The sequence below is a fragment of the Cydia amplana genome, chromosome 10 (genome assembly GCF_948474715.1).
Source record: "Cydia amplana chromosome 10, ilCydAmpl1.1, whole genome shotgun sequence".
NCBI lineage: Eukaryota > Metazoa > Arthropoda > Insecta > Lepidoptera > Tortricidae > Cydia > Cydia amplana.
In genome coordinates, this window is record NC_086078.1 from 18,495,917 (window position 1) to 18,515,325 (window position 19,409).

The 19,409-nt window shown below is 40.2% G+C and overlaps 2 protein-coding genes across 2 annotated transcripts in view; one reads left to right on the forward strand and one right to left on the reverse strand.

Moving 5' to 3' along the window:
- Window positions 1-4,051: 4,051 nt before the first annotated feature.
- LOC134651728 (uncharacterized) lies at window positions 4,052-5,907 on the reverse strand. Its single transcript, XM_063506830.1, has 4 exons — window positions 5,709-5,907; window positions 5,401-5,451; window positions 4,924-5,319; window positions 4,052-4,489 (listed from the first exon to the last, which is right to left on the reverse strand). Exons 1-4 carry the CDS (start codon window positions 5,832-5,834, stop codon window positions 4,052-4,054), a joined length of 1,011 nt encoding a protein of 336 aa, XP_063362900.1. The 5' UTR covers window positions 5,835-5,907.
- Window positions 5,908-7,151: 1,244 nt separating this feature from the next.
- LOC134651450 (superoxide dismutase [Cu-Zn]) overlaps window positions 7,152-19,409 on the forward strand; it is a 394,084-nt gene continuing 381,826 nt past the window's right edge. Inside the window, exons 1-5 of the mRNA XM_063506558.1 lie at window positions 7,152-7,176; window positions 7,306-7,384; window positions 8,561-8,611; window positions 17,515-17,685; window positions 18,925-19,119. Coding sequence (XP_063362628.1) covers window positions 7,319-7,384; window positions 8,561-8,611; window positions 17,515-17,685; window positions 18,925-19,104 — 468 coding nt within the window. The 5' untranslated portion in view covers window positions 7,152-7,176; window positions 7,306-7,318 and the 3' untranslated portion in view covers window positions 19,105-19,119. The remainder of the gene's footprint in view (window positions 7,177-7,305; window positions 7,385-8,560; window positions 8,612-17,514; window positions 17,686-18,924; window positions 19,120-19,409) is intronic.

A 19,409-nucleotide genomic window follows, 5' to 3' on the forward strand; every position in this document is an offset into this window, starting at 1 on the left:
TATTTTTTAATTTGCTCTTTTACCCCCCAAAAGTGGCCTCCATATTTAAAATTCATTTGTTTACGTTACATGTCCGTCTTTGGGTCACAAACTTACATATGTGTGCCAAATTTCAACTTAATTGGTACAGTAGTTTCGGAGAAAATAGGCTGTGACAGACGGACGGACAGACAGACAGACACGCGAGTGATCCTATTAGGGTTCCGTTTTTTCCTTTTGAGGTACGGAACCCTAAAAACTCATGGCTTACAAATGAATAGTCTGTGCGGAAAGAGAAGAGTCGTGAAATGTATGGGATCCAACATAAACACTTTTTAATACCTACCTATACACTTTTTAAAAAGATCTCGAGAAGTTATTAGTCACTTCTCGAGCCATGCAAAGTATAAAAAGTACAATCAGCACTAAAAGTGTGTATTAATAAATATTTTGAAGTTGTAACACTATGTAATAAGGTCAAGTAACAATATGGTACTTGATGGTAGGTATAAGGAAAATCTAGTTAATTTGAATTAAATCAGGCATACTTCTTAACCTGTCGAATCCTTAATGTGGTGTGCTTTTTAGGCAAAGTAATTAGTGAGAAATATATAACCGGCCACATAAGATTTAGTTATTATCACACAAATTATTTTTGGTTTTAGAAAAGCAACTGTATATGTAGGGTCAGCTTACCTCGGCTCTGGTTACAGCATCGCGGTACGGTCGGCAATGAAAGTGCTCTGGATACGCTGGCCGCTTTATAAGCTCTCGTCGAGTCGGAGGCTGACTCGTTGCGACGAATTTTAAGGAGGAAAGTTGCGCGTCGAATGTTCGCTCGCGGTGAAGGCACGCAGGCTTAAGGCCTAGTCAATCTCAATACTAGTCATACAAGAAAAAAGTCCTAAATTTGCCAGTAAAATATGAGCGTAGAAAAAAGAGTATGTAGGTAGGTATTTGTTGTTTAATGAATTTTTATTTTTTTTAATTTAAAGAACATTGAACGAAACATAACTAAGCAACTCTATTCCAATTGATAATGAATGAGTGATAATTGATAAGACTTAAATTAATCGGGCCATGCATAAAATGGAGCGTTCCGAGCTTTCATACAATAAGTAGGTATACCTAATATGATCCTTTTTTGCTGCTGATAATATCTAGGTAGGTACGTTCGCCTTTTGTACATATTTTTTTTGTTTTGTGCAATAAAGTCGAAATAAACAGACAAATGGAAAGAAAATCCGCGCTACGAGGCGGCACCGCACGCAACGAGAGGGAAAGTCAAGTTCAAGCTCCTGCGCGTCCTGCTTCCTGCTTCCACCGGTACCGGATACCGGATAGGCGGATACCAGATACCGGTACCAGAATACTGTTAGGTACCGGAATACAGAGAGATATAAGCCGTTTTTAAACTGCAGGACCTTCTTCTGTGCACCTACTTAATACCTAAATACAGAACCACGCCACGATTGATTGAAGAAAAGAAAAAAAGTGTCCCGAGTTTTTCTTAGAAATTTTATTTGCCAATTTTGAGACGGTCCATTGATCTATACACAATGGCCCTTAAACAGTTCTAAAAGGTCGATTTTTTTAAAAGGTCCTCCGATTAAATACTCAACTCAACCTGTAAGTACGTCAAATTAAGTTTCAACCAGTAGGTTAAGAACCCAGAAAGGCGAGTGACGTAGTGAGTGTTGTGTGCAACCCATCGTTTGACAATAATGCCATAAATGAGGGTAGTTTCTCGCCTCCCCTGCCGCCACCGGCGCCTGCGCCGAGTCATCGGGCGCGGAGAGCTGCGGCCCGCAGTCTGCGCCGGTCCGTCACCGTAAACGCAAGCTCCTGATGACACTTCTCGGTACGAAGTGAAACATGTCGAGCGTTTTTCGACTTAAAATACGTGAGTGACCCGTTCTTAATATATTTACTACGTCTTTGTCTCACGGAAGTTTTGTTATTAAAACCCAGAAAGGGTTGCAAAAAACCTCTATTATAAGAGACTCACGTGGGGATCCACACCTCAGTACCTACCTACTTAAATAAGCAAAAAAAAACCATTAGCGGATGCTACCTAATATTAATATTAGGTATCGCGAAAAGTAGGTATATACCTAGGGTCATGAACAAGAAAGGTTGAAAAACACTGATAAATTAAATTGTCCCATGTGCTTCGATTTGGATTGATGCTCAATGAAGCTCAAATCAATCGTATCTCTCGGATCGCGCAACTTTCTATGGCGTGCGTGTTTTTGTAGCAAACGGGACCGACCGGGCCATTACTGCGATTGGAGGAAAACTGCTACGTGAGGGCGTTCACTTCACTGTGGGTATACTTAGTATACGGCAGGAAATACCCGATGGATTACTCGAGATTTCACTAATGTATCTTTAATAATAATAATAATAAATAAATAAGTGGAGTCGCGAGAGCTGCGTTCTCGAGGGTAGACGTGGAGACGTAACGTATAGCCAACTCAAACCCAAAACCCATTAACATTCCTCAATGCCTGAAAACTCGCCGTTAACATTGGGCCAAAATGTTAACGGAATGGTGGCCGCTTTCAGACGAAAGGAGTGCCTGGCGTCCGTTGGCTCGTTGGGTGGACAACATTTGTAAGATTGCGGGTCACTTCTGGATGAGATTAGCTCAGGACCGGGATAAGTGGCGTACTGGAAGAGGCTGATGATGTTAGAACTATGGCGAGTTTTACTCCCCATGTTAAAATAAAACATTGTTACGTAGGTAGCTTTGGTACCAGGGATGTTGCGAACATCCGCATCCGCAACCGTGGAACTTCCGCATTATTTTCAACATACGCATCTGCATCCGCATCCGCATAAAATCGATGCGGAGCTTATGCGGATGCGGATGTCGAACAAGTCGGTACAGGAACGTCTTAGCGGCGGCGTAAGTGCTAGGTAATTTCGTCATTACCTATAACGAAATCGTCTAGATCCAGAAAAGTAGGCGAAGTTACTGTTTATTAAATATAACGCACCTATATTCTTGCCCAAATACTAAACGTTTCGTTTTTTTTTTTAATAAAAAAATACTAAAAATGTGATATTTGACGTTTTCTAAGTACCTAATCTTGACATCTGCATCCGCATCCGCGGATGTGAGCCTTTAAATATCCGCATCCGCGGATGTCAAAAAATCTGCATCCGCAACATCCCTGTTTGATACCTAGTTGGTCAATGGACGAAGTCATTAGTGAATATTGGTAGGTACGCGATATTATTTGAACCCAGGACCTGCTGCGATTTGAATGTCCCAAGCCTGTAGCCTGTACTGTACCACTAAGCTATCAGTTTCCTTGTCAACACGTCTAATGGCGCAACAATTTACTGTAAACGCAGCAATCAAACTGGTTAGACATTCTCTTTCCTTGTTCAAATACGTATTTACATGTTTAGCGGAGTACACTTAGTGTCAGATGTGTACCTACAGTCAGCTTCTTTTATAGAGCAAAATGAATATTTACCTAGTATTTATTTGTAGTATGAATATACTACCTATACATATAGATTTACTAAAATACTTAACTTAACATCTTGTTGCATTTTTTCCGGCGTGCACGATTTTTTCTGCTCTATACAGCACAATCGAGGTTTGTTTTTTGTGTGTGCGGAAAGTAGGGTTTGCAATCCGGATCCGGAATGTATGAAATTATCCGCGGATCTTCCCGTACATTTCGGATCCGTCGTGCAAACCCTAGCGGAAAGGTAAGAGTCACTATAGAGGTTGTAGAAGAACCAATACTCAAAATTGTAGTTTTTACTCGTTTTAATCAAGGGTTTTAATATTGTTACCCTGCATACGATAGCAGTATAAATTTAGTATTTCATTAACTAGTTAATCTAGTTATATAGCCCAGGGATCTGAGCAGCACAATTTTTATATATCTTCTGTCGCAAGTTTCGCGCAGCACGCCATATTTTTTGTATCCTAATTTCCTGGATTTGCACCTCTTCTTATAACAGATAGCATCAATACAAGATCAGATATCAAATCTGGACAACATTCACTGGTTTCTATTTGCCATATTCAAAACGGCCTTAGCATTCTCTAAGGAGCGGTAACTATATCTTCTGTCCTGACCGGTTCATTTGTAACAGTTAATTCTTCTAATGTACTTATTTCAATGGCAGTAGGTTCAAAAACAGTTGGTTCCTTTGAGGCAGTTGGTTCCTTCATAGCAGTTGATTCCGTTGCGTCCATTGATTCTTTTATAGAGGTAAGTTCCTTTGAAGCACTTGGTTTTTCTGAGGCAGTTGATTCCATTGTACAAAGCTCCGTTGACGGAGCTAAATTGATAATTATCGCAGTATTCTCCGCATTTATGTTCATAGTTAGACCCTGAGGTTTGCTTTCTTTAAGTAAAGCCATCTCTTCTTTCCGCAGGAGTTGGATACCGGACATGCTCTGCAAGTTGTTGAGATGTTTAATCCACTTTTCGTTGCGGATGCATGATATTTCCTCTTCATCTTCATAGGTTTTTTGGAGCTGTTGAGGAATGTAAGATTTTGAATAAGAAATGTAATTGAATAATATGTTATTTCTTTGATAAAGCAGTTATAGTTCTTTCAGTGAACCTAGATAATATTTAGATTATGAATTAGAATATGTGAATTGATTTATTTGAGTGTTTGAGACTTGAATAATATGTCAATTGTCAGGTTTGTTATTTATGTTGACTAAAAAAGGCAAAACCAATTCAGTAAAGACTTTGTAATACAAGGGTACAGCTCAAGTTATAAAAGGGTACTGCTTAGTATTTAACCTGTCACACCCATCATACAAAAAATTGATGCAATTTGACCGACATTGATCTGTAGTAACACCCGTCTGATACTGAGTCAATATGACCCAAACTGAGTTAGCATCACACGTGTGACACTAGGCCGGATTAAATAAATATGGATGAAACAGCAACAAACCTGAACATTCAACTTCTTAATATCCTGAAGGTTTTTCTTTGTCTGTAGATCTGCCTCCTTCTGTTTCAAGACCTCCTGTAACCTGGCATCCCTGGCTGCATCGCTCTGGTGCGTCGGAGTGCTACCAGGCTCCTCCGAGTCCAGACCTTTGTTGGACCGGTCCATTTCTGACCAAGCCATTGTCGATATAATCGACCCAGAAGGAGGTATAGGGCCGTATGTCATGACCTTGAGACTCTCAACTTCATCATCGACACAGAGGGCCTCGTCATGTTTAAAGCGTTGAGGCTCTTCATAGCCGAAAGGCCACGAGCATGTTGTGTTCTCACACATTACTACTTTTTCATTGAAGTTTATGAAGTAACAGCGTACAGCACTTTTGCATTCTGGACAGTCCTGAAAAACATATTATTTTAGAGATTTTATTCATTTTAGAATAACACTCAATAAAATATAAATGTTATGTAGGTATACTACCTTTACATATTGGCCAAATGGAGATTCTTCTACTTCAGGTACTTGTAATATCTGAAAACAATAAAGGATATCAGTAAATAAATTAAAAAACAACTTTATACATATAAACAGCTAAAGGTTGTAAGTTTTTTTTTTACTTTTCGATGTACGTATATGTATTGATTAAACAATAAAGGATATCAGTAAATAAATTAAAAAACAACTTTATAAAGGTTGTAAGTTTTTTTTTACTTTTCGATACGTATACGTACGTATATGTATTGATTTATGTTAGAATATAATTTTGTTAACGAGTATAATAATCTCACAGCTTCTATTTCGTAGTCAAGACCAGGTAAAGCCGCTGGTGTCTCTCCGCCGATTGCCTCAACCATCGAAGTTTCTTGCAGTGCACTATCTGCAGACGCAGCTTTATCTGATGAAGGGTCTCTCATTTTGCAAATAATGTATTTGATAGTTGTTTTATTTAATTTGTGAAAAACTGTTGATTTTATGAGATAGATACTATCTATAAATGTACTATCACTAAACTAAACAAACTGGGACTAGGCCCGGCAAGACGCACATGCCCAATAGCGATGGGTGAGTCGAGTTATCTGATTCGAATAATTCGAATCAGCCTACAGATGAGTTAATTCGAATCAAGACTATCGGCAATTCGAATCAACTCGACCACTAGCTAACTCGGCGAATGAATCGCCAATTCGCCAACTCGCCGAGCCGAGTCAACGCTATCACACTGCTACTAAGGCCATTCAAAAATAAACCTTAATACCGTAGCCCGAAGGCTCTTTTTACAACAACTGCCGCTCGATTCGCCGTCTCAACTCGAGTTGGTACTATGACCATTCAAAAATAAACCTTAATTCCGTGACCCGAAGGTTCTTTTTACAACAACTGCCGCTTGATTCGCTATCCCAAGTATCCCAACTCGAGTTCACTCCTAGTATGGCCATTCAAAAATAAACCTTAATTCCGTGCCCTGAAGGCTCTTTTTACAACAACTGCCGCGTAACTCGCCGTCTCAACTCGCTTCGCGCCTGTGCCTGTGACCTTGTCGCGAACCACGCGAATCGTCGAGTCGAGTCAACTCGATTTTAAATTCGAATCAGCGGCCGAATCAATTCGAATGATTCGAATTGAAAATAAGTGGACTCGTCACATCGCTAATGCCCAAGTTTTGTTTTGACACTTTTGACATTTGCTTTTTTTTTCTCTATGATGCGTAACCGGCAATCAACGTCGATCAAACAGTCAATCAATAGTTCAATATATTTTTTGGTGAATCAGATCATTCATTTAGTTTCTAACTATTAATTAATTCGCTTATAAGATGTCTGGCTTTCAGTGAAAATTAAATACAAACTAGGTATGGTAAATAAATCTCGATTAGTCGGAACATGATACAAACGGATATGCGTTGAACGAAATCCATTGTAAGAGGTTTTCAATGTTTGTTAACTCCAAGCGTGCTTGTTTGGTCGCGATCTATTTTTCTTCTTTTTAAATCATCGATTACATTGACATCCGAACAGCAGTCTATGGGGGTAATTTTGAATTTTTGATTAGAATAGTGATATTTAAGGAGATGAATTCGCAACGTAGCGCAGGTGTAATCACAATTTCTTACAATTAGTCAAACGTTCAACACTGCAAGCATTTGGAATCATTTGGAATATGTTTGAGGTAAACGTATATAAAAACACCCAAGTTCATATATTTTTTTAATATTTTTTTTTCATTCCATTCCAGCCAAAGTCCGGACCGACGACAAACGTAAACGTATGTACGTCATTCATCGATATTCTATTCAGTCGCCATAAAAAATAGCCCTAATTACTCGTTTTGAAATAGTATCCCAGCGGAAATATTGATTATAAAGCTTTGAATTATTCTACTTTGCAGAAATTACTACAACATGCCAGTTAAAGCAGTCTGTGTGCTCAACGGCGATGTCTCCGGGACGGTGTTCTTCGATCAAAAGGTACGTTTTCCGGTTCTTCTTGCTATTATATCATTGGTCAACCTTATCCTTACACATTATTTTGACCCTTTATTAAATTTATCATCGTGTTTCTCTATAAATATGGTTATGCTGTATAAGTATGTAGATATGTTCTGTTATCTATCTTTAACCGGTTAGGGTGGGTAAGTATGTAGTGCATTCTAGATTTTCCTATTTGTGCACGATGTTTGCTTCTTAGCATGATTCATAATCATAATTACCTCCACATCATACTTATGAAACATTTCCTTACCCACCTTTAAGGATAAAAACATGAAAATCTTTGCTAAGAACCTAAACTTGTGCGCTTAACAGGTTTCTTATTAAAATGAGAAACTCATGATGTAGGTAGGTATACATTATTTTGGTATTGAATTCAATTGCAACTACTTTAATGTGAAGTTGTTATCTTTTTCAATTATTTCTATAAGGACAAACACTATTATTATGGAATTAATTTTTATCACCTTTTAAAATAAACAAACCTAATTACTTACCTATTGACACAAATTAATGTTTTCATATTTCACTGTTTGTATATTTTTTTGCCAGAATGTACAGTTAGCAGCAGAAGTTGCTAAGCAGGCGAGGTGTTCAAAATTACCTTGACACACTCTTATTCTCTTAACAATAAAGTCGTGTCAAGATCATTTTGATCACCTCGCCCGCTTAGCAACTTCTGCTGCTGACTGTACAACATTTAAATGTCACAATAGCCTCTAGCTGCCCAGAGGCCAATAAAAAGAAAAGGTCTCCCGTTTCATTTTTTTTTTGGATAAGGTATTTTTACCGATCAAAATTGCTTTGTCATTATAATTTTTAATTTGTAGGTGGCTAGAGTTTAATTCTCTGTTCCTGTGGAGCACTAATGTCAAAAAGAAGTGCCTAAGAGCAGCATATATGCAACCCTATGAAGTATAGAGCATTACAGCCCAAAGAATATGAAATTTCCTAGATTCAACAGGCAAACGGGCATTAGTAATGACCTAGGGCTACAATATATCAAAGCTGGTTGATGTGCCAATCAAAAAGGCCCACTAACACCACAATAAAAAATAGGGGTTAAATTAGTTAACACATACTTTTCTGTTCAAACAGGCAATAGTGTTAAAAATATTCAAACTTATCATTTAACTGTTCAAATATCTATTTCAGGATGAGAAGTCACCAGTAGTGCTCTCGGGTGAAGTCAAGGGGCTCACCAAGGTAAGTGTTTTAACCTTAATCATAAAATATTAATATGTAGGCTAAGTTATTTTGAGTGTCAACTTATTAGGCCATCAACTATGTTGCCAACATAGGCCATGCATGCAAGCTACTCTATCTCACATCTTGTGTTTATCATAGCCTCCTAAGGCCCAAGGTCCTACCTATAGTACCTATTCAGTTTGATGTAATTTAAACCATGTTCAATTGTAACAGTCGCTTTAGCTTTGTTTCGTTCAATTTTCAAACAACGCAAAATCAACTCTATTACCTACAATTTAGGTTCAAATTTTGGATGTTTCGTTTGTATGGCTGGGCCTTAGGAGGTTTTGAGAGATAGTGTGAGCTCCGGCGTCTAGTCAGTGCTATGGAAAATAGCAGCAGCCATAGAGTTGACCAGACGTCAATACTGGGGAGATGCTAGTGTGGGTAAGTTGTAAATGGTGTGGGCATAGAAGTCACATAACATAAAAAAAATTATAGGTACTCATATCCAGAAAGAATAAACTGTCATTTGTGAACTTTTATTTCTCCAGATTAATATGTTTTCTTATTAATCTTTGTCGGTGGACCTTGTCTTTACAGTATGGACATCATTACCTACAAAATTAACTTAAAACAATGTGGTGTTGCCGAGCAACCTTGACCTATGTCCAATGTACCAATTGTGAAAGACAAATATAGAGCTATATTATTGGCTGATACCTTTTAAACTGTTTTATTGTGATCAAGTTTAAATATTTTTGGACAATGAACATCTGCATCCAGGGCTGTCACAGTCTCCTTATCTTGTTGATGACGATAACATCGTCATATTATGTCAAAAAGCCGGGTCAGTAAGGTAATTATAGGAAACAATGTAAATGTATGCGTGCGTCGGTAAACAGGCAGCGGCGCGGGTGAGTCTCCGCGACCTTGACTGATAATTATTATTGAGTAAGAATGACTTGCGTTTTTGAGTTGGGTTTGTAAGGTTTGTTCTGTCACGACGCCCGTGTGCAATGAATGTGTATATTATATAATTTCTACCCTAGTATAAATGCGAACGTAACTCTGACTGTTACCTCTGCAGTTCATGCTGAAACCACTGAACCGATTTAGATATATAGTCTGAGACCCGAGGAAGGATATAATACAATTTTATCTAATACACTCAATAATAGTAGGTAGTAGTAATGAATAATAGTTGGTAGGTAGTACTATAAAACAACACGACAACAAGGCGAACATAATTATCTCTAAACAACTGAAAGAGTTCTGTTGTTAAGTGATCCAGCAAGCGAAGTGTATACGATTAAGTACCTAGTTTAATTACTTACGTATTTATCGCCATCGCAGTGCGATAAAAACAAAGTCAAGAGTGGGAAATAATCGAGGTTAGAACTGTTGGATTTTACCGTAGACTACTCAATCAAATAACATACTTAATGTTTCCAAAATGTAATGTGCATGATGCACCAGCAAACGTTCATAAGAGAATGACATATAGTAAATGTGACATCTGTCTTAGAAGACCACTTCTATATAGCCAGAGTTTACGTTGGTACATATAAGAACTCTATGTAGGTACAAACTATATCAGACACACGCCAACATCACTGTTGTAATTAAAGTAAGTTCCAACACTGGCCCTTGAACCAATATAAACTCATGTAAATCACATTACACACATTAAGTAAACACGATAAATAATCTACTTAAACAAAGACACATCCGCTGTCTAAAAATAATAAAACATCACAACGGCAAAAACATAGCAAAAGTATAAATTTATCAAAGTATCCGTCACACATAAACAGTAAATATTCAAAACTATGTGAAGCGGATCTAAAACAAACTATACTTCTGCAAGTATACCTACTGCTTAGAACCATCATGTTATTTCAAGCGATACAAATAAATGACCTACAAACTTATCATGTTTTTCCTTTGCCAACGGTTTCGTTAAAACGTCGGCCACCATTTCATCAGTAGATAAGTATTTTAAGACGACTGTACCTTCCTCAACAATTTCCCTGATGAAATGATGTCTTACGTCAATGTGTTTCGTCCTGGCATGGTACATAGAATTAGTGCACAACTTCAGTGCAGACTGATTGTCATTAAACAACGTAATCCTATACTGTACCCCGTAAATTTCGAACAGAAACTTGCGTAGAAAAAGAGCCTCTTTACAAGCATCTGACAGACACATATATACGGCCTCTGTGCTTGAAAGAGCGACTGTCTTTTGTTTTCTACTCTCCCAAGAGATGGTAGAATTTCCAATCTTAAAGACGTAACCGGTATAAGATCGACGATCGACCTCATTCGACGCAAAATCGGCATCAGCATACGCGACGATATCTAACCCTGACTTCTAAAAGTTAAACAATGATTAAGCGTACCTTTCAGATAGCGAAGAACGCGTTTCGCTGCCTTCCAGTGAGTCTCGTCGTACGCGTCGTTGAACTGGCTGAGCGAGCTAACAGCGTGCGAAATATCTGGTCGCGTACATACCGCTATGTACATCAAACATCCTATCAGGCCTCTGTAGTCGTGCGTACAATCCTTCTTTGTAGATTTCACGAGCTTCAGACCTGTTTCCATAGGTGTTCGCGCAGGTTTGCAATCTGACATGTGAAATCGTTCTAGCACCTTCTCAATGTAACTTGACTGGTCTAGAGTTATTTCGTTGTTCTGTCTGCAAAGCCTCATTCCAAGAATGTGGTGTGCTGGCCCTAAATCTTTGATTTCGAAGGCTTTCTTTAATTCTTCTTTGATTCCTGCCGTATCTTGGCAATCAGCTGAAGAAAACAGCATTGTGTCATCAACATAGAGCGCAATTATAATCATAGATTTCCCGCTCGACTTGACATAGACACAAGGTTCGGAAGATAAACGTTTAAATTTCATTTTACTTGTCAAAATGCCATTAATTTTCTCATACCAAGACTTCGAAGCTTGCTTCAGTCCGTATATGGCCTTATTCAACTTGTAAACTTTATCTTCTTGGCCTTTAATCTTGTAGCCCTCTGGCTGTTCCATAAAAACGGTTTCTTTTAAATCTCCATTCAAAAACGCCGTTTTTACATCCAGATGCTCGATATTCATGTTGTGTTCCGCTGCTAAAGCTAGTAACGTACGTATAGTAGAATATCGTACTACAGGGGAGAACGTTTCTTCGTAATCAATACCATATTTCTGGGTATAACCTTTTGCAACAAGGCGCGCTTTGTACCTCAATATTTCCCCGTCGAGGCCAAGCTTTCTTTTAAAGATCCACTTGCATTTGACCGGCCGTTGCTTCGTATCGCGGTCAGTCAGAGTCCAGCATTTATTATCGATGAAGAATTTATACTCTTCCGCCATCGCGGCTTTCCACTTACTCGCTTCCGGGCCGTTCAGTGCCTCGCGAACTGTCTGAGGGTCCCCTGTGTCACTGCATACAGTGCGTGCTACACTAGCCGACTCAAACTCACTAGTTTCGTTTTTTGTTTAAATTTATACCTTAAGCACTTGAAAATAAGTGGAATTACTGAGTGATAAATGAGAGACCAGTAAAAATATAGAAGGCGCCATAAAAAACCGCGTGCCTTATCATTTGTTACTTACAGATGGCTATTTATGTTTATTATATTTTAACGTCGTGCTTATGACACCTAGCATCTCATTTGCTACTTAATTTTAAAACTCAAAATTGTATCTACTTAACTTGCTGAAACAAATTGTACAGTCAGCAGCAATAGTTGCTAAGCGGGCCAGGTGTTCAAAATTATCTTGACGCGACTTAATTGTTAAGAGAATAAGAGCGCGTCAAGGTAATTTTGAACACCTCGCCCGCTTAGCAACTTCTGCTGCGGACTGTACCTACAATGAATAGGAACACTATGAATAAAATATTAATATTCATGAAGTGCACTTTTGCAGCTCACTGTACAAAACGAAAGCTTAAAAGACCGGCCAAGTGCGAGTCGGACTCGCGCACGGAGGGTTCCGCACCATCAACAAAAAATAGAGCAAAACAAGCCAAAAACGGTCACCCATCCGAGTACTGACCCCGCCCGACGTTGCTTAACTTCGGTCAAAAATCACATTTGTTGTATTGGAGCCCCACTTAAATCTTTATTTTATTCTGTTTTTAGTATTTGTTGTTATAGCGGCAACAGAAATACATCATCTGTGAAAATTTCAACTGTCTAGCTATCACGGTTCGTGAGATACAGCCTGGTGACAGACGGACGGACGGACGGACAGCGGAGTCTTAGTAATAGGGTCCCGTTTTTACGGAACCCTAAAAACAGTCTTAAGAGTGCTATTACATTTCGGGGATGAGCGAGTTTAGGTATTTTACGTGCTGCGGCAGGCCCCGCGAGCTCAGTACGCCGATCCGTTCCACCGCATTTTCCCTCGGTCGCACTACAATGATGGATTAAACATTCTTGATCCGATCGTGAAGCATATTGAAATCAACCATAACAACACTAACTGTACTTTAATATCAAAGTCCTAAAAATGTTATTTGGTACGAAAATACTAAATCTAGTGCAAATATACATACTTATGTAGGTCATTATTACTAAAAAGAAATCATACGTAAGTACTTACTTAGGTACTCGCTTATTTTCATTTTTCGTCATTGCATATATTGTATTGTGAAACTATTTTAGCTATATAATAAAACCTTTAATTTGTATCAACGAGGGTTTAGAAACGAGCTGGTACTAAGCATCTGATGATGAAGCCTGATGATGATGATGAAGGTGGTCACGGATACCAATCAACCATGTAGTAACATGATTAGGCTCGTTTGATTCGTCTCAACAAGATCTTTGGCACTAGGTGATACTCAGGGTCTGATGATGGAGCTGGAAGGTAGTCACCGGTACCAGTCAACCATGCAACTAAACCACTTCGTGTTTGGGCTCGTTTGATTCATTTCAACAAGATCTTTGACACAAGATATGACTCAGGGTCTGATGATGGAGCTGGAAGGTGGGCACCGGTACCAGTCAACCATGCAACTAAACCACTTCGTGTTTGAGCTCGTTTTATTCGTCTCAACAAGATCTTGGACACTAGGTGATACTCAGGGTCTGATGATGGAGCTGGAAGGTGGTCACCGGTACCAGTAAACCATGCAACTAAACCACTTCGTGTTTGGGCTCGTTTTATTCATTTCAACAAGATCTTTGGCACAAGATATGACTCAGGGTCTGCTGATGGAGCTGGAAGGTGGTCACCGGTACCAGTCAACCATGCAACTAAGGGATCATCCATTAATTACGTCACACGAATTTCTAGGTTTTTTTACCCCTCCCGTCCTTGTTACACTTGGTCACATTTTGCAAACCCCACCCCCCTGGTGTGACGTCACATTTTAGGCAATTTTGTTTTCAACAAAATCGACAATATTAAGTCGGCATAATTTTTTTAATAAAAAAATATTTTTGATATATAAATTTATATTATCAGACCCTCAGTACTATCTTGTGTCAAAGATCTTGTTGAGACGAATCAAACGAGCCCAAACACGATGTGGTTTAGTTGCATGGTTGACTGGTACCGTTGACCACCTTCCAGCTCCATCATCAGACCCTGAGTTCTATCTTGTGTCAAAGATCTCGTTGAGAGGAATCAAACGAGCCCAAACACGAAGTGGTTTAGTTGCGTGGTTGACTGGTACCGTTGACCACCTTCCAGCTCCGTCATCAGACCCTGACTTCTATCTTGTGTTAAAGATCTCGTTGAGAGTAATCAAACGAGCCCAAACACGAAGTGGTTTAGTTGCGTGGTTGACTGGTACCGTTGACCACCTTCCAGCTCCATCATCAGACCCTGAGTTCTATCTTGTGTCAAAGATCTCGTTGAGAGTAATCAAACGAGCCCAAACACGAAGTGGTTTAGTTGCGTGGTTGACTGGTACCGTTGACCACCTTCCAGCTCCATCATCAGACCCTCAGTACTATCTTGTGTCAAAGATCTTGTTGAGACGAATCAAACGAGCCCAAACACGAAGTGGTTTAGTTGCATGGTTGACTGGAACCGTTGACCACCTTCCAGCTCCATCATCAGACCTTGAGTTCTATCTTGTGTCAAAGATCTCGTTGAGAGTAATCAAACGAGCCCAAACACGAAGTGGTTTAGTTGCGTGGTTGACTGGTACCGTTGACCACCTTCCAGCTCCGTCATCAGACCCTGACTTCTATCTTGTGTCAAAGATCTCGTTGAGAGTAATCAAACGAGCCCAAGCACGAAGTGGTTTAGTTGCGTGGTTGACTGGTACCGTTGACCACCTTCCAGCTCCATCATCAGACCCTCACTATTATCTTGTGTCAAAGATCTTGTTGAGACGAATCGAACGAGCCCAAACACGAATTGGTTTAGTTACATGGTTGACTGGTACCGGTCACCAACTTCAAGCTCCATCATCAGACCCTGAGTTCTATCTTGTGTCAAAGATCTCGTTGAGAGTAATCAAACGAGCCCAAACACGAAGTGGTTTAGTTGCGTGGTTGACTGGTACCGGTGACCACCTTCCAGCTCTATCATCAGACCCTCAGTACTATCTTGTGTCAAAGATCTTGTTGAGACGAATCAAACGAGCCCAAACACGAAGTGGTTTAGTTGCATGGTTGACTGGTACCGTTGACCACCTTCCAGCTCCATCATCAGACCTTGAGTTCTATCTTGTGTCAAAGATCTCGTTGAGAGTAATCAAACGAGCCCAAACACGAAGTGGTTTAGTTAATTGCGTGGTTGACTGGTACCGTTGACCATCTTCCAGCTCCATCATCAGACCCTGACTTCTATCTTGTGTCTAAGATCTCGTTATGAGTAATCAAACGAGCCCAAACTCGAAGTGGTTTAGTTGCGTGGTTGACTGGTACCGTTGACCACCTTCCAGCTCCATCATCAGACCCTGAGTTCTATCTTGTGTCAAAGATCTCGTTGAGAGGAATCAAACGAGCCCAAACAAGAAGTGGTTTAGTTGCGTGGTTGACTAGTACCGTTGACCACCTTCCAGCTCCATCATCAGACCCTGAGTTCTATCTTGTGTCAAAGATCTCGTTGAGAGGAATCAAACGAGCCCAAACACGAAGTGGTTTAGTTGCGTGGTTGACTGGTACCGTTGACCACCTTCCAGCTCCATCATCAGACCCTGAGTTCTATCTTGTGTCAAAGATCTCGTTGAGAGGAATCAAACGAACCCAAACACGTAGTGGTTTAGTTGCGTGGTTGACTGGTACCGTTGACCACCTTCCAGCTCCATCATCAGACCCTGAGTTCTATCTTGTGTCAAAGATCTCGTTGAGAGGAATCAAACGAGCCCAAACACGAAGTGGTTTAGTTGCGTGGTTGACTAGTACCGTTGACCACCTTCCAGCTCCATCATCAGACCCTGAGTTCTATCTTGTGTCAAAGATCTCGTTGAGAGGAATCAAACGAGCCCAAACACGAAGTGGTTTAGTTGCGTGGTTGACTGGTACCGTTGACCACCTTCCAGCTCAATCATCAGACCCTGAGTTCTATCTTGTGTCAAAGATCTCGTTGAGAGGAATCAAACGAACCCAAACACGTAGTGGTTTAGTTGCGTGGTTGACTGGTACCGGTGACCACCTTCCAGCTCCATCATCAGACCCTGAGTCCTATCTTGTGTCAAAGGTCTTGTTGAGACGAATCAAACGAGCCGAAACACGAAGTGGTTTAGTTGCGTGGTTGACTGGTACCGTTGACCACCTTCCAGCTCCATCATCAGACCCTGAGTTCTATCTTGTGTCAAAAATCTCGTTGAGAGGAATCAAACGAACCCAAACGCAAAGTGGTTTAGTTACATGTTTGATTAGTACCGGTGACCACCTTCCAGCTCCATCATCAGACCTATACTCCTATACTGTGGATGTGGACCTATATATGTATATTCTGAGATGTCATCAAAAACATTTGTATTCAGCCATTTTTTTCATTTAGTACCTATAAAATATCAGGTCATTACAAATATTTTTAATGCGGTCCGGTTGCATTACTATACTATATAAAACCAAATACACAGTAGTAGGATCAAAGTTTCTCAGTCGCCGTTTACACGCAGCGTCACGCACACAGTATAGCATTTTACACGGCGCCTGCCGCACACAACTATAAAAAACCTCGTCGACGCCGTTGTAAACGTGCGGAGCCGACCGACACACGTCCTACCTCTACAAGCTCTGCCGCGGCACTGAGCTCACGACCGCGCGTCATCGGTAATATTAGAGAGGTTTTCAAAAAATCGCCAAAAAATTATAGTAGAATTTCATAAACACTAATGTATACCAACAGTATAAGCAAACGCTGCAGATTGCTTGAGTATGAAAATGACTTCGATATTAAGTAGAATTTCGTAGGAATTGACACTTGTTTCGGAGAGAAAATTGAGTTTGTTTTTCTTCGATTTTCTCTTTCTCAAAGGTATTTAGGAAAGATGTCAAAAGTAATTCCTAAAGTACAGGGTATTAGTAATACAAAATAGCCAGCTTTACCAGAGTAAACTTCTCAACATTTACAAATACGAGCTGACAATTCAGTACTAGACGTGGTTTTCTGGAAACGACCATCAGAAAAAAAATCATTACTAATTTAATAAGTCCTTTTTCTAATATTTACAAAGTAATTCCTAAAGATAAGAAGACGCTTTTACTGGAACAAGTACTCATTATTTCTAATAATGAGCGTAAAGTACTGAATGTCATCGAGGAATATCATCAATTTTGCATTATTTCGACTTTCCTTGTGGGAGCGCTCTTAACGTGCTAAGGCCCACGATCCTACCTATACTTAGTAGGTACTTATTTAGTTCATGTTAGTTCGATTAATTTTCGATTTTTCATGTGCAAGCTAGCTAGCCATTCATTTGAAACCCTCTCAACTCAACCCTTGTTCAGGGCAAGCACGGTTTCCACGTGCACGAGTTCGGGGACAACACCAACGGCTGCACGTCCGCCGGCGCGCACTTCAACCCGGATAAGCAGGAGCACGGCGCGCCGGACGCCGCCGTGCGACACGTCGGCGACCTCGGCAACATCCACGCCACCGCCGACAAGGGACTCACTAGGGTACGTCTAGGTTTATGACACTAAAGGTGTCAGTCCATTTCCAACCGCAGCTGCACTACTGTTCATTTTACTATGGAAGTTGACAGTAACAGCGACGCGATCAGTACCAGTAGTGCAGCTGCGGTCAGAAATGGAATGTTACCCTTACAGGACGTAAAGATAAAGACAGATTATAGTTTTTGTATCTTTGTGTTTTTTTTTTCAATACTATTGTTATTGCGTTTTTTGTAATTCGACATTTAGAGGCTTTATACATCTCTATGTTAGTTTGATTTGATATTTACGGCTTAGTTGTATTTTATAATTATTGATGTGTTTTTTTTGCTGTATGTAAATTCCATATTGACGTGTAAAAGTGCCCTTGTGGCCTATTTGCTGAAAAAATGTTGATATTTGATATTTGACACACAGGCAAGTCAAAAACTAATGTGTTTTGAACAAATTAAACTCTAAAGGCGGGATTCCACCAGTGTGCGGCACAAGCATATTCGGTAGAAAAATGCCTGTGCCGCATGCACAACTCTATTTAATACAAAATGCACATAGTGACACACTGACAGATTTCCACCCTAAGTGTGAGGCCTGAGTGGACGCTCGAAGCGGAGCGTTCGGCGGGGGCGTGCAGCGTGGCGTGCAGCGTGGCGTCGGGCTCACGCGTGATGTGAGCAGCGTGCACTAAGGCCGCTCCTATACGTTTGCATCCGCACGCCCCGCCCCGCTGCACGCTCAACTCGAGCGTCCACTCGGGCCTTACACTAAATGAAACCATTGTAAAAACGTTAAAAAAAAACAAACAAATCTCTTTAATGTTCAATTATATTTCTAGATAAGTACTTTAAAAAATCAAAAAGCCTATTTCGTCGGTTATCGCAATAACAATAAAAAATAAATAAAATAAAAAATAAAATAAAATTCCTAATTGAGTTTCCTAGTTTTGTCTCTGGACATTTATTGACAACAACTAAGATCATACGAGGCTGCCTTTCCACTGCGGTGGATACGAGCGGAGATGAGGGAATCAACCAATAACATTGGTTGTAATCCACATATCTTACACTCTTGGTGTGTTCCTCTCCGCCTCACCGAAAAGACAGCCTTTTAACACATTCATTGCCCCCAGTCAAACAAGACATCTGCGCCATACCACAAACATTTCTTCATACCTACCACTAGTCGGGTTTTCGGCACTGAATGTGTTAAGGTACAGAATAACCCCTAATTTTGTTTTTAAAATGTCAGGTGTGCATCCAAGACTCTGCGATCTCCCTGTTAGGCCGCAACAGCATCATCGGGCGCACGCTGGTGGTGCACGCGGACCCGGACGACCTGGGGCTCGGCGGGCACGAGCTCAGCAAGACCACCGGCAACGCCGGCGCGCGCATCGCCTGCGGGGTCATCGGCCTCGCCAAGTCCGACTAGGCGTAGCCTCAAAATGTTAAGGCTCCGTTAACGATTTTAGAGCCAAAATGTAAAATTGATAGTTGTAGTCGATGAAATTGTACACCTTCTGTTACGTAATAGAAATAACAAGTACTGGTATCTATTAGCACGTCTTCTTATCTTGCATTTGTACGGATCATTTTTTTGAAAACTGACTCACTAAATTAGTAATGATTTTTTTTCTGATGGACGTTTAAGTAAACGCGCGTAAAGCACTGATTTAGTCGATCTTATTTGTAAATTCCGTAAAGTTTGGACTGCTAAAAATGGTAATTATGTATTAC

Excerpts from the sequence above, each read along its gene's own strand:
- LOC134651728 (XM_063506830.1), bottom strand. The coding sequence starts at position 5,834 with ATGAGAGACCCTTCATCAGATAAAGCTGCGTCTGCAGATAGTGCACTG. Across the intron at positions 5,320-5,400 it reads CATTTGGCCAATATGTAAAG|GACTGTCCAGAATGCAAAAG; the intron begins GTAGTATACCTA and ends TATGTTTTTCAG. Across the intron at positions 4,490-4,923 it reads TTAAGAAGTTGAATGTTCAG|CTCCAAAAAACCTATGAAGA; the intron begins GTTTGTTGCTGT and ends ATTCCTCAACAG.